The 13322-nt window shown below is 40.9% G+C and overlaps 2 protein-coding genes across 2 annotated transcripts in view; one reads left to right on the top strand and one right to left on the bottom strand.

Annotated features, from left to right (window-relative positions):
* Positions 1-3881, top strand: part of LOC308089367 (H-2 class II histocompatibility antigen, E-S beta chain-like) — a 13958-nt gene extending 10077 nt beyond the window's left edge. The window contains exons 5-9 of the mRNA XM_080434049.1: positions 1-178; positions 395-462; positions 1457-1570; positions 2073-2129; positions 2808-3881. The exon at positions 1-178 is cut by the window's left edge and continues 42 nt beyond it. Of these exons, the coding sequence (XP_080290175.1) occupies positions 1-178; positions 395-462; positions 1457-1570; positions 2073-2110 (398 nt within the window). The 3' untranslated portion in view covers positions 2111-2129; positions 2808-3881. The remainder of the gene's footprint in view (positions 179-394; positions 463-1456; positions 1571-2072; positions 2130-2807) is intronic.
* A 7325-nt stretch (positions 3882-11206) lies between these two features.
* Positions 11207-13322, bottom strand: part of cds1 (CDP-diacylglycerol synthase (phosphatidate cytidylyltransferase) 1) — a 44550-nt gene continuing 42434 nt past the window's right edge. Inside the window, exon 13 of the mRNA XM_080434109.1 lies at positions 11207-12629. Coding sequence (XP_080290235.1) covers positions 12494-12629 — 136 coding nt within the window. The 3' untranslated portion in view covers positions 11207-12493. The remainder of the gene's footprint in view (positions 12630-13322) is intronic.

Below are 13322 nucleotides of genomic sequence, written 5' to 3'. Positions count from 1 at the left end.
GTCGTGGTGAACACACTCACATGCTGAGGTGCAGCAGCTACGACTTCTATCCTAAAGTGATCCTGGTGACCTGGTGGATAGGTCAAGAACCTTTGACCTCTGGTCTCTCCTCTACTGATGAGCTGTCTGATGGAGACTGGTACTACCAGTACCACTCCTACCTGGAGTACACACCCAGGTACACACCTAACAGACACCTATACATAGAAATACACAACTAATAGACACCTCTACTGGTAATACCAGTGTGTGTGTGTGTGTGTGTGTGTGTGTGTGTGTGTGTGTGTGTGTGTGTGTGTGTGTGTGTGTGTGTGTGTGTGTGTGTGTGTGTGTGTGTGTGTGTGTGTGTGTGTGTGTGTGTGTGTGTGTGTGTGTGTGTGTGTTTGTGTTACAGATCAGGAGAGAAGATCACATGCATGGTGGAACATCCCAGCCTGACCGCGCCTATCAAGATGGACTGGGGTCAGTTACTGTGATCTAGTGTAATCTACTGTCAAAATAGCAGATATAAAAGCTCATATCAAGCTCATATCAAGCTTATATCTGCTATTTTGAACATAATTTTGTGCAAATCTTTGAATATATTTTCAAAGCAAACATTTGTAACTGTCAAATGTCTCTCAACATATGTCTTAATTTTTCTGAAGAAAATATATCAGTGGTGCTCAAACTTTTTCTTGTCAAGGACCCCCAAATTGATATGTTTTTGGCCGCTGATCCCCATCAAAATATGTTTTTCCAGAAGAAAACGTTTGAGTTAAAAATGTTGTTTAAAAAATACAATATATAAATTATATTCAAACATTTGCACAAATGTTCAAGACTTTTAAAAAATAGCAGATCTACAAGCTCATAGCGTGGCACTCGGTGTCGCGCTATGAGCTTATTGATTTGATAAAAGTAGACTAAAGACCAGATTGATTTGATAAAAACAGATAAAAGACCAGATTGATTTGATAAAAGCAGATCAAATAGTCATCATTGTTTCATCAATGTGAAAACAAGACAGTTTTCTAAGACAGAACAAGCGCTGATGTTCTTTTTTACAAATTGCCTCACAGTTCTGAGTCTATGACTCTGTCCCAAGATACTTTCTGCACATTCCACAGCCTGGTTTATAATCATCATAGTAAAAGGTTGATTCATGTCTTCTAAAATCTATCATCATATCCTTTGTTTTGGATGTATTTAGCTCTAAGAAGGACATGTCACATCTGGTGACAAACTCCTCAAGGACTGGACCAATAGGGTTGAACTCATTATTACTGAACAGACTCACAATGACTGTGTCGTCTGTTTATTGTTTGTTGTGTTTGGTTGTTGTAGCTTATTGTCAGATGACTCTATGTCAGAGTCTGTGAAGAACAAGGTGTTTTAATCTACTGTAATAATATACTATGATATGATATGATATGATATGATATGATATGATATGATATGATATTTGTATTGTCAGATGACTCCATGTCAGAGTCAGTGAAGAACAAGGTGGCCATGGGAGCATCAGGTCTGGTTCTGGGTCTGGTCTTGTTCCTGTCTGGATTCATCTACTTCCAGTGGAAGAAACGAGGTGATTAGCATGTTTAATTAACATGTTTAATTAACATGTTTGATTAATAAATACACTACCAGTGGAAGAAACAAGATGATTAACATGTTTAATTAACATGTTTCATTAATTATTATACTACCAGTGGAAGAAATTAGGTCAGATCAACAGAGGATCACATGACATGTGGAACACTCACAAAATGCAAACAAACATGTAAAGCCACAACCTAAACTGGTTTATATTGGTTTAGAACCTTAACTGGTTTAGACCAGTTTAGACGACCTAGTTAGAGGTCAAAGTGTATTCTATGTTGTCACATTTAGCTTTAATACATCAGTGTTACATTTAGTCCTAAATAAGAGTCAAATGTTCACATTAGTTCTGATGACTGAACCCTAATGTTGTGTTGTTGTGTTGTGTTGTGTGTATATTTATGCATTTTATGGAGAAATACACACAATACAGTACATAGGATTTATTTGTGTGTGTGTTTTAACTGTCTCTCTTCTTCTTCTATCAGGTCGTATTCTGGTGCCGACAACCAATGAGAATCTTTAGACTCCTCCCACACACCCAGGTTCACTTCCTCTTTCTTTTTACTGAACTTTTTTTTTGTTTATGTATAAAAGTGTATAAAACTAGAAAACATACACAAAACAACAGGCTTGTGTAAGAAGTGAAACAACTAGCCTGGTAAACCATCGCCGGCCACGTGAATTCACATTATCATGTGTTTTCTGCTTAATTGCTTATAATAATGAATCTAATAATCAAATGTAATAATCAAATGATTTGTTGTATCAGACAACACTGATGACAATGTGGTCAGATGAGGGGGGGGGGGTGTTTTCATCAGTCTGATGAACCGACCACACTAATTGGGACTCCCTCTTACTTTGGTGTGTCACCCAGATGGCGCCTAGACCCTGACCTTTAACCTCACATAAACTATGTCTATAAACGTAACCTTAACCCTAAACCCTGACCTTTAACCTCACATGAACTATGTCTATGAACCTAACCCTCGCCCTAACCTTACAAATAAGTTGTTTATGATCTATTAACCATTTATAGCATAGTTTTAAATCATTAAATCTTTAACTATTAACACACATTTAACAAGTTATGAATAACACATTAACTAATAATTTGGGAATGATTCATTTACTATTATAAGGGAAGGTTATTCTAAAGTGTTAACATGTTCACACAGTTAATACATTCTGATTCTTAATGGTTTATTGTCTTTTCACAGAACACCTGGGTGTGTTTTCAGAGAAGCAGAGTCATCGCTGCCCCCCGGTGGAGAGAGGAGGAAATACATGTGTGTCCATTCAGCTCTTAAATACTCATAACAGCAGCACAATGATGACATCATCAACCTTTTTCAATAATTTGTCCTTTAAACAATTAAAAATGCTAATTGGCTAGCTAAGGCTAACGATAATTACTGTCTTTTCCCGGTGTTTCTCCCAGGTCGACTTGGTTTTGAGGTGAGGTTAAGGTTAGGGTTAAAGTTAGGTTTATAGACATAGTTTATGTGAGGTTAAAGGTCAGGGTTTAGGCGCCACCTGGGCGACACACCAAAGGAAGAGGGAGTCCCAATTAGTGTGGGCGGTTCATCAAATTACTTTGTATAGTTTCTGTCGTCAGAAAACACAAACAAAATATTTCAGTTCTACACTATATTGAAACATTAAATAAATGATCACACACACAATCAGAGTTCTTCATAACATATAATATTAATATCCATCTGAATGGAAGTCAGTCAACCATGTTTGTGAAAAAGGTTTTATTATTTTATAATTGACCATAAGTCATTTATTATTATGTAATCATTTATAATGTGTGATAATTAATGTGTTACGATCATCATGACATCACTATTTCCCTGTGATGGGTGGACCTGATCCCCTAGGGTGGTCTGAGGTGATGGGTGGACCTGGTCCTCTAGGGTGGTCTGAGGTGATGGGTGGACCTTGTCCTCTAGGGTGGTCTGAGGTGATGTGTGGACCTAAACCCTCTAGGGTGGTCTGAGGTGATGTGTGGACCTAAACCCTCTAGGGTGGTCTGAGGTGATGTGTGGACCTAAATCCTCTAGGGTGGTCTGAGGTGATGTGTGGACCTAAATCCTCTAGGGTGGTCTGAGGTGATTATTTATCTTTCCGTTTTTCAGCTCCACTGTTGTGTTTCTATCCGTTCCTTCCCCCCTGGGATCTGGGCCCCTGATCATGAATGGTTTGAAGTTCAGATGTTAGATTTTGGCTTTAATTTGCTTGGTTTGAATGGAATGTCACAATATCAATAAAGGAATGAGAAAACATAATTGTGGCTCATGTTCTCTTACATTTCACTGGGTGGGTTGCCAATTTCAGCCAATCAAGAGAGAGAGCCCATTCACAATATAGAGCTATTTAACACTGTTACTGAACAAACACTCTATAGTAATGATTACTATCACAATATAGAGCTATTTAACACTGTTACTGAACAAACACTCTATAGTAATGATTACTATCACAATATAGAGCTATTTAACACTGTTACTGAACAAACACTCTATAGTAATGATTACTATCACAATATAGAGCTATATAACACTGTTACTGAATAAATACTCCATAACAATGATTACTATCACAATATAGAGCTATTTAACACGGTTACTGAACAAACACCCTATAATGTACGGGTTGTAAATGGAGAAAGTGCCAAAACCAGAAATTCCGCCATGTGAACCATGGCTACAAGTCCCTCAGTTTGGCTGTTGCGATGTGACACTATTGTGAGCATGTACTGTGTGTTTTTTTATTGTGAAGTCGTGTTTCTTTTCCGATAATTTGTGAAACGTTTTTGGAATTTTTTTGGGACATTTTAGCCTATAGTAAAATGTCATAAATAGGGACACCAAGTTGAAAACAGCTACAGTATGACTTTGGAGAATACAGAAAGTTCTTCTTCACCCACTGATGACTTCCTCAAACATTGCTTTAACTATTGATGGTTTGACCTCCTCACCCTCCACGCACGCGCACACACACACACACACACACACACACACACACACACACACACACACACACACACACACACACACACACACACACACACACACACACACAATATTAATGTAAGTCAGTCTGTCAGGTTGTCATCAACATGTCTCTTTCTCTAGTAACTGCTGATGTTTAATAAAATAATAATCCTGATTGGCTGTTGAGTGAATCAGGAAGTGAAATACAAGTTTGGGGAGTTTCCAGTGAGAAGCTTCACACACACGCACGCACTCACGCACGCACGCACGCACGCACGCACGCAAAGATCTGCCAAGTCCAGACAAGAAGACCAAGGTACCTGCCTGTATCCATACTAACATACAACATGCTTCTAGAACACAGACGAGCATACTTTTATCACACACAGATGAATATAATCTTATGAATATATTATTATTTTTTGTCTTTGTCAGATTAGGGTTTCTTTTATTGTTCTGTCTTTTTTTTTTAATATTGTTTGAATTGTGTAATGTGTTTGTATGTGTGTAAAAAAAAAGGAATACAATTCTAAGTGACAAAAAAAGAAAGAATATGTGGGTTGTCTGTCCAGTTACACCTTTTCTGTGGTGGACAAAGTAAGCATTACCACAATATAGAAATACTCCTTTACAAGTAAAGGGTCTGTATTCAAAATGTTACTTGAGTAAAAGTGCAGAAGTCTTACACCAATGAGTGCTTGGACTTGAGTGCAATTACACACACACACACACACACACACACACACACACACACACACACACACACACACACACACACACACACACACACACACACACACACACACACACACACACACACACACACACACACACACACACACACACTCATAACATGCATCACACCATTCACCACATAATGTACACATACAAAGGACCGCAATGGAAATAAGCCGCTGGCTTTCTTGCATTTTATCATTTTGATAATTGTGCAACAATGTATGTATTTTACATATCTCTGCTGTCGAGCAGAAACTAGTCCAAAATATTTACTTTTCAGGAAATGAAAAAAAAAATGAAGTTTTTAGAACAACACAATACTGCCTCATCAAAGTCAGTATGGTGACTTTATACATTGTCAGATACTTTATTGTGTCCTTATATTATCATCACTTTTCTCACATCCAGCTTAAGTGGAGTTAGGAGGTTTTTGAACATGAACGTGGAGATTCCGTCTGACGTCGTCGTTCTAATCAATGGGGGACAAACCACCCAACTCCAAAAGTTGGAGTTAGGAGGTTTAGTCAGAAGCGCTTTTTTAATACTTTTCATTGGTTCAATATTTGTAAAAAAAAACACACACAGATGTAAAGGGTGTTCAATAGCACTGATTAAAAAACAGCTGGTTTCTGCCCGACAGCGACGAGAAGTTCATAATCTATAATAAAGAGGTCAAAGTTCACCTATCCCCAAAATGGGTATTGATTACGAATCGATTATTTGACTAAATGATCTATATATGGGGGCACGGTGGCGCAGTCGGTAGTGCTGTCGCCTCACAGCTAGAAGGTCCTGGGTTCGATTCCCGCAGGGGACGCTGTGGGCGCTGGGGGCGTGTTCTCTCTCCGCGTCATCAGTGCCCATACCCTAGGTGGGGTTGGCGAAAGGGCCTTTCTGTGTGGAGTTTGCATGTTCTAACATGCAGTAATCCTGGTCACTATACTGCCAGCCGGGGCGCCTGATGGAGGGGAAGGGAACTGGTTGGAATAACGTGTTCCTTCCACGCGCTACGTCCAACCAGGGAAACTCTCCCCTGTCAGGTGACAAGAAGGTCAGTTGGCTCTCATGCATTGAAGGAGGCATGAGCTCGGCCCTGGCCTCCCTAGGTTGGCAGAGGGAAGGTAGTGCCCAGGATTACGTAGACAATTGGCACTGGGTGTAAAAAATAGGGTTACAAAATCGTGGGATAAAAAATTCAAGTCATTCTTTTTAAATCTATATATATATTTTTATAATCCATTCAATCGATTAGCTCGATTATCTGCCACACCCCTAAGTGCTGCTTGTCTGGCTGACATCTCGGAGTGGATGTCGACGAACCACCTGAAGCTCAACCTGGACAAGACCGAGCTGATGTTCCTCCCGGGGAAGGGCTGTCCACACCGAGACATGGCCATCACCATTGATAATGCTGTGGTGACGTCAACTCGGACTGCGAAGAATCTGGGTGTGACCGATCAACTGTCGTTCTCGGCTAACATCGCATCAGTGACACGGTCCTGCAGATTCCTCCTCTACAACATCAGGAGGATTTGCCCCTTCCTCACGGAGAAGGCAGCCCAGGTGCTCATCCAGGCTCTTGTCATCTCCCGCCTGGACTACTGCAACTCCCTCCTTGCTGGTGCTCCGGCATCAGCCATCAGACCTCTGGAGCTTGTTCAGAAAGCTGCGGCTCGTCTGGTGTTCAACCGCCCCAAGTTCTCCCACACAACTATCCTTCTCCGTTCTCTGCACTGGCTCCCCGTAGCGGCTCACATTCAGTTTAAAACCCTGGTGCTAGCCTATAGGGCAGTGAAAGGAACAGCTCCTTCTTACCTCCGGGCTATGGTCGATGCCTACACCCCTGCCCGACCACTTCGGTCTGCCACCTCGGGGCGACCGATTGCCTCGTCACTCAAGGGTCCTTCTGGTCGATCGACACGGTCACGACTTTTTTCTGTTCTGGCCCCACAGTGGTGCAATGAACTTCCCACTGATGTCAGGACAGCAGAGTCACTGCCCATCTTTCGCCGCAGGCTGAAAACCCACCTCTTCAAGAAACACTACCCTTCCTCTTTGCCTGGCCTACTTGTTAACTAGTTGTACGAACTCTTGTCTTATTTTTGTATTGTTTTATTGGATCTTGTTTAGTCGATACACTTATTTGTTTTAGCTCGTGCTCATTTGATTTTGCTATTTTGTCTCATCTGTTTAAGAAAGTAGGTAGCTGATATATTGCACTTTTACCTTAGCGCTAGGTATACTCTTGGTTGCTTGTTTTTGCAGGAAATGCACTTAAGACTTCAGGTGATTAGTAGTTTCGTTCCCTACCTATGTTGAATGCACTTATTGTAAGTCGCTTTGGATAAAAGCGTCTGCTAAATGACTGTAATGTAATGTAAAGACAAAGACAAACAAGTCAATTAAAGAAAAAAATAAAGAATTTATTCACCTTCATACAGTATACGGCATAACAATATCCCTAGTAATTCTTCATATTAATAATATATGCAGTTTATACATCACTCTTTGTATTGCCCATATATTAACAGTATTGTTCCTCAATACAATTTCTACAGTTCGATCCTTTCCACTCAAAGAGCTATAGATTTCTCATTAGAAAACATTTCTGCATAATGCAAATTCAAAAGAAAATATATACAAAAAAATGATAATTAAATTAAAAAGACATGCGACCCGACCGTTGCAGTGCATAAATCCTGACAATTCACTTGTCAGCTTCACCTTTCATCGGCTTTCATTGCTATACTAGTGTACCGACAGTATATAATATTATGCTATAACTTAGATCACATAAAATAGTTTCCACACAATAAGTTAGATCTAGTTTTGAACTACAACCATAAAACAGGTTTGATAGTCACATAAGCCTGTCCCTCTTGTTTTGTGTTGTCTGAATAGCTTTTTGGTCAGTCTGGGTAGGTTTAACAACTTAAAACCCTAAAAAGAAAATTGTTGACCAGGGTCCCCCAGGGCTCTACACTTGGTCCCCTCCTTTTCCCCCTCTACACCAAATCTCTTCGGCGAACTTAGCCGATCTACAAGCTCCACAATGTGCCACAAGGCAAATCGCTGAGAGCTTGAAGATTGGCAATTGACGCTGAATATTTGCCTATTATGATATACCCATAATAGGGATGCTAGGGTTCATGGGGTTATGTCACATATGAATGTGGCCCCATTTTATGAATACAGGCGTATCTACAACAAAAAAAATAATATTGTGGAAAAGTTCCGTTTCTTTCTGCAATGTAATTCAAAAAGTGAAACTTTCATATATTCTAGATTCCTGACACAAAGAGAAATATTTTTGTGTATTTGTTGTCTTGATAATTACAGCATATAGCTCGTGAAAAGTCTACCTCTATCTAGACATGTTCTTAAATTTGATATGAAAAATAATGTTTTCTTGAATTAATTTGTGTCATATTCCCTACACAGTCCTTACATGCACATGTACTTTTCCACACAATTTATTTATTTATTTAAAGATGCACCTGTAAGCCTTTTAGACAATGAGTTGTACAGACAACTCTTTCTTACACACACACAGACGTGTGAAACGAAAGGTTTCTCTAGCCAGCGGGAAAAGCTTACGTTATACAGTACATTACAGCTGGTCCCAAGAGCCACGCCCCATTCGTTTGTAATGCGAAATGCACCGCGGTGCACTTCTGAGAGGAAAGCACGAATGACAACGTCCTGGACATGGAAATGCCGTCCTATTTTTTTTTGCCGGTGAACAATTGCCCCGACAGCACAAGAACCCGGAACATGAACACGGAAAAACAACATTGCACGGGCCAAACACTCGACAGACGGCAGCGTGTGCGGCTGTCCGGCTCTTAAATTCCAGCCAGGTTCTCGTCTCCTTGGAGCTTAAGACAAATTCCAATACTCGAATCTCGGCCCCCCTCGCCTCCTCCGTTCTCAAGGTGTTACAGTGCCCTGCCGAATTATGTGACCACCTTGTGGACTTCACGTAACGTCAGTGTCCCAAAGTAAATATCACTGCCGTTTGTTTACTAACAGAGGCTAAGTTTAACTTAAGAGGTGACCCCAGCCTTCGCGATGGCCGGCTCCAGACTCACTCAACACACTGTGCTCTGCTTGGAGGTTTAAATCCTTAATAAAGACACATTTTTTTCTCACTGGCCTTTAATGCTGTTTGACTGTATTACCTTTGATATGCTGTTTTATTTTCCTGTTCCTTTTGCTCTGTGCAGCACTTTGGTTCGACCTTGGTCGTTGGAAATGTGCTATATAAATTAAGTTTGAGCTTCGGCCAGCAGTCCGAGCACTTAGGCTCTAATGTAGCCTGACAGCGCATCGCGCGATCGAGTTCCGTTCCCGTCGATCTTTGCTGCACTTATCAATTAAAGGCAAAAAAGCCCCAAAAATATCTTTAAAAAAATTTAAAAAATAAAGTTTGAGTTTGAGAATAGTCAAACAGCCATGATTTCCGTTTGGATATTGACGTTATGTGAAGTCCACAAGATGGTCACGCATTTCGGGAGGTCACCAATTTCACTGTAACGCGCTGAGGACGGAGGAAGGAGGAGGCAGAGTATTGGAATCTGGCTCTTCAGAGAGGATGCATGAATGGGAATGAGGAGAGGCTCAGTTTGGAATTGGGCCGTTTTGGATAAAAATAGTAATAATAATGGGAGGAATTCAGTGTTGATCAGACAGTGCTTTGGTAAACATTAAATTCTGGAAGGATCTCTACTTTAACCACAGTAAAGGACTGGATTCAATGAACAAGACACAATGCCATTGGCCTGGTGGGATACAGCCTTAATGTGTTCTGCCTATAGAGCAGTGATTCTCAACCTTCTTCATTTCAAGCACCCCAATTTGTACCCCAAATGTACACTGGAAAATCCCCAGTGTGTATTTATCTCTGAGAGTGTACAAATGTCAGAGTTGTACACTCTCAGAGTTGCAGACCCGTAAGGGTCCATTTGTACCTCTGGGTGGGCGTTGAGAAACAGTGCTGCAGAGCACAGCGTAATCAATTGCTATTGTGCTACATTATTTCCTGTAGAATTCAGTTCAATCCAGCCCAACACAGAAATCCACTCCGTATCTTCATAGATTCAAATCACCGTTTGCATAAAGTTAAAGTATTGCTGACATATAATAAAACCAATCTCTATCATAGTATAATATTTCTATACAGTACATATATTGACTATACAAACAAATTTACTGCAGTGGTAACGTTTTTGACATCAACCTGCAAACTATCTTCAAAATTATCTTCGCCCCCCCCCTAAGATCAATTAACATTTTAATAAGAATCTAAAATCATTTTTTCCCCCCAACAATCTTCAAGAAAAAGCCCCCCCCTCCCACCCCCAAATCAGCAGCAACAGAACAGTCGAAATCCTTTAGCTACAAAATCCCTAAAGCTTGTTCATGCTAGGTGAAGGCGCAGCGTCGCCCCCCCCATAGGTCGCATAAGGCAGTGTGTCCACAACACAAAGCGTTTATTCCCAGCTGAAAACGCCAAGGCGCCCGCCTACAAGCGCTCCCAAGCGGCCGAGTTGAAACGTATTTCAGCTCTCGTCAAGCAGACAACAAAAAAAAGAGAGAAAAAAGCCACGCGCGAACGTTGGCGTTCGTTCGCGTGTGGAAACGCACTGCTGGGTGTTTCCGGCACGGCGTAAATACGCAGCGCTTCCGTTGAAAACTATTTCAAAAGGAAACAAAAAAAAGCTTTGGTGGACACACAGCCTAAATCTTTTTTTTTCTTCTTCTTGTAATATTAGGTCTTTGTTCAGCTAAATATTATGGATATATTTATGTACAGTAATACAACTGAGAAACACAGTGCACCATAAACTGCTCTTACTCTAGTTTCTGCTTTAGCTCAACAGTGAAAGCTACTGTATCCATGCCTACAGACAAGCATTACATTTTTTTTAATAGTGCGTCTCTACTGTACTGTAGATAACATTGAAACCTAAAAGCTAGCGTAGGGTTATGTGGAAGAGAGATGTGTTAACATGGCTTTTTTTTTGTTGTTGTTTCATTCTCAGCTACGACTGGCCAGCAGGACTTAAGTATACATGCTTCATATTTATGCTAAACCGTAAACGGTTATGATCGTTTACAACAGACAGACCGTTCTCCATGAATCAGAGACTGCGTTACGTTAGCACAGAGGATCCCAACCTTTCTTTCCTTACATCGGTCAAAAGCGGGGAACCCCTCGCACACACGCACACACTCGCGTGTACTATACTTAGCCCCATATTCGACTTGCTATTCAAACTTTTTAGAGACATTTAGAAAACCTTTTAGACTATTTTTTACAATATAATGACGTTCCTAAAATAGGTATGCCAAGTTGAAAGTAGAATCCCTATAAAAAGTATGTTATGGTTTGGTGTAACCTCCAAACAGACAAGGCCTCGCGCCTCTTCCCCCCCCTCCGCCAAGGTTGAGAACCACTGTGTTAGCAGAGTCTTGAAAATCCCGTTGGGGTGTTTTTCCACCCACCTCACCACCAAAAAACAACCCCCCCCCCCCCGACAGTCTCAGCGGTAGGTAGGTAGCTCGACGCGCCCACCGCTCTACACCCAGGGCTATGCTGGTAAAAAGGCTTTGCATCTCGTTTACACGTCTGTTCTGCTGCGAATCAGTGCAATATGCTTCAAACGGGGGAAAGGAAATCCCCTGCGTTTTTTTACAGTCCGTTTCCTGCGTCTGAGAAACCGTGTGCTTTAAGAGTGTGTTTTGCTTGTGGAGCGTTGTTGTCGTTTCTGTGCAAGTCCTGGTGGAAAGAAATGAAGTCTGCGAATGATTACCTTTGTGTGAATGTTTTTTTTTTTTTCTTCTCTTTTACGAAGTAAGGCGCCAGGAGAGCCAACTCAAGCGGTCGGTAGGTAGGTAGGTAGGTAGGTAGGTAGGTAGGTAGGTAGGTAGGTAGGTAGGTAGGTAGGGCGATGTAATAATGAGCTGGTTGGAAATCAAAATGAATGACAGATCACCCGGGGATCATAGCATGTCAGGCACGCGCGTGCCGCACGCACACACTGAAGACAAAAACCAAACTCTTTAAAGCCCAATCATCATCATCATCATCATCATCATCATCATACACACACTCTTTGTTCGTCATCACTCCCCTTGGCCTGTGGGTTGGAGCGTTAAAAGTGTTAGTGCGCCTGTGCTCCAGCAGGGGGCAGCATCCCTCTCTCTCTCAGGTGGGAGTACAGGGTGTGGAAGATGCTGAGCTGCTGCTCGGGCTGCAGGACCAGCAGCTGCTGGAGGACTTTGCTGGGGTTGGGGCCCCTAGTGGAGAGAAAACACCCATGGATTAAAGCTAAATTAAATCTCACAAAAGGTTGTTTAGGCCAAGTCCTAATCGGCCATTTGTGAATCAGCGTGAAAGGAGACCAGTGGTGGAAAGTAATTAAGTACATTTACTTAAGTACTGTACTTTTTTTGTACTGTACTGTAATTTTGAGGTATTTGTACTTGAATATTTCCTCCATATATCTACTAATATCTAATATCTACTCCACTACATCTCAGAGGCAAATATTGTACTTTTACTCCACTACAATTATTTGAAAACTTTAGTTACTTTTCAGATATAAATTATGATATTATGAAACATACATTAACCACTTCTGCCCTATTTTATACCGAGGCTATTTGAAAATAGCTCACGATGCGTTGTGAGCTTGTAGATCTGCTATTTTCAAACATTTTAGTACTTTTACTTTTAGTACTTTTGAGTACATTTTGATGCCAATACTTTTGTACTTTTACTCAAGTAAATTTGAAATTCTGGACTTTTATTTGTAACAGAGTATTTCTATATTGCAGTATTGGTACTTTTACTTAAGTAAAGAATTGTAGTACTTTTTCCACCACTGAAGGAGACCCCCATACACTAGTGCTAGGGTTTCATAAACAACTAGAAAAAAAGCGCTCCTCAGAGCACAGTTCTCCGCCAGGTCAGGTAGGTTATTGTGGGCC

Source organism: Gymnoscopelus braueri, assembly GCF_963280865.1.
Source record: "Gymnoscopelus braueri genome assembly, chromosome: 7".
NCBI lineage: Eukaryota > Metazoa > Chordata > Actinopteri > Myctophiformes > Myctophidae > Gymnoscopelus > Gymnoscopelus braueri.
This window is presented reverse-complemented; position numbering and strand designations above follow the sequence as displayed.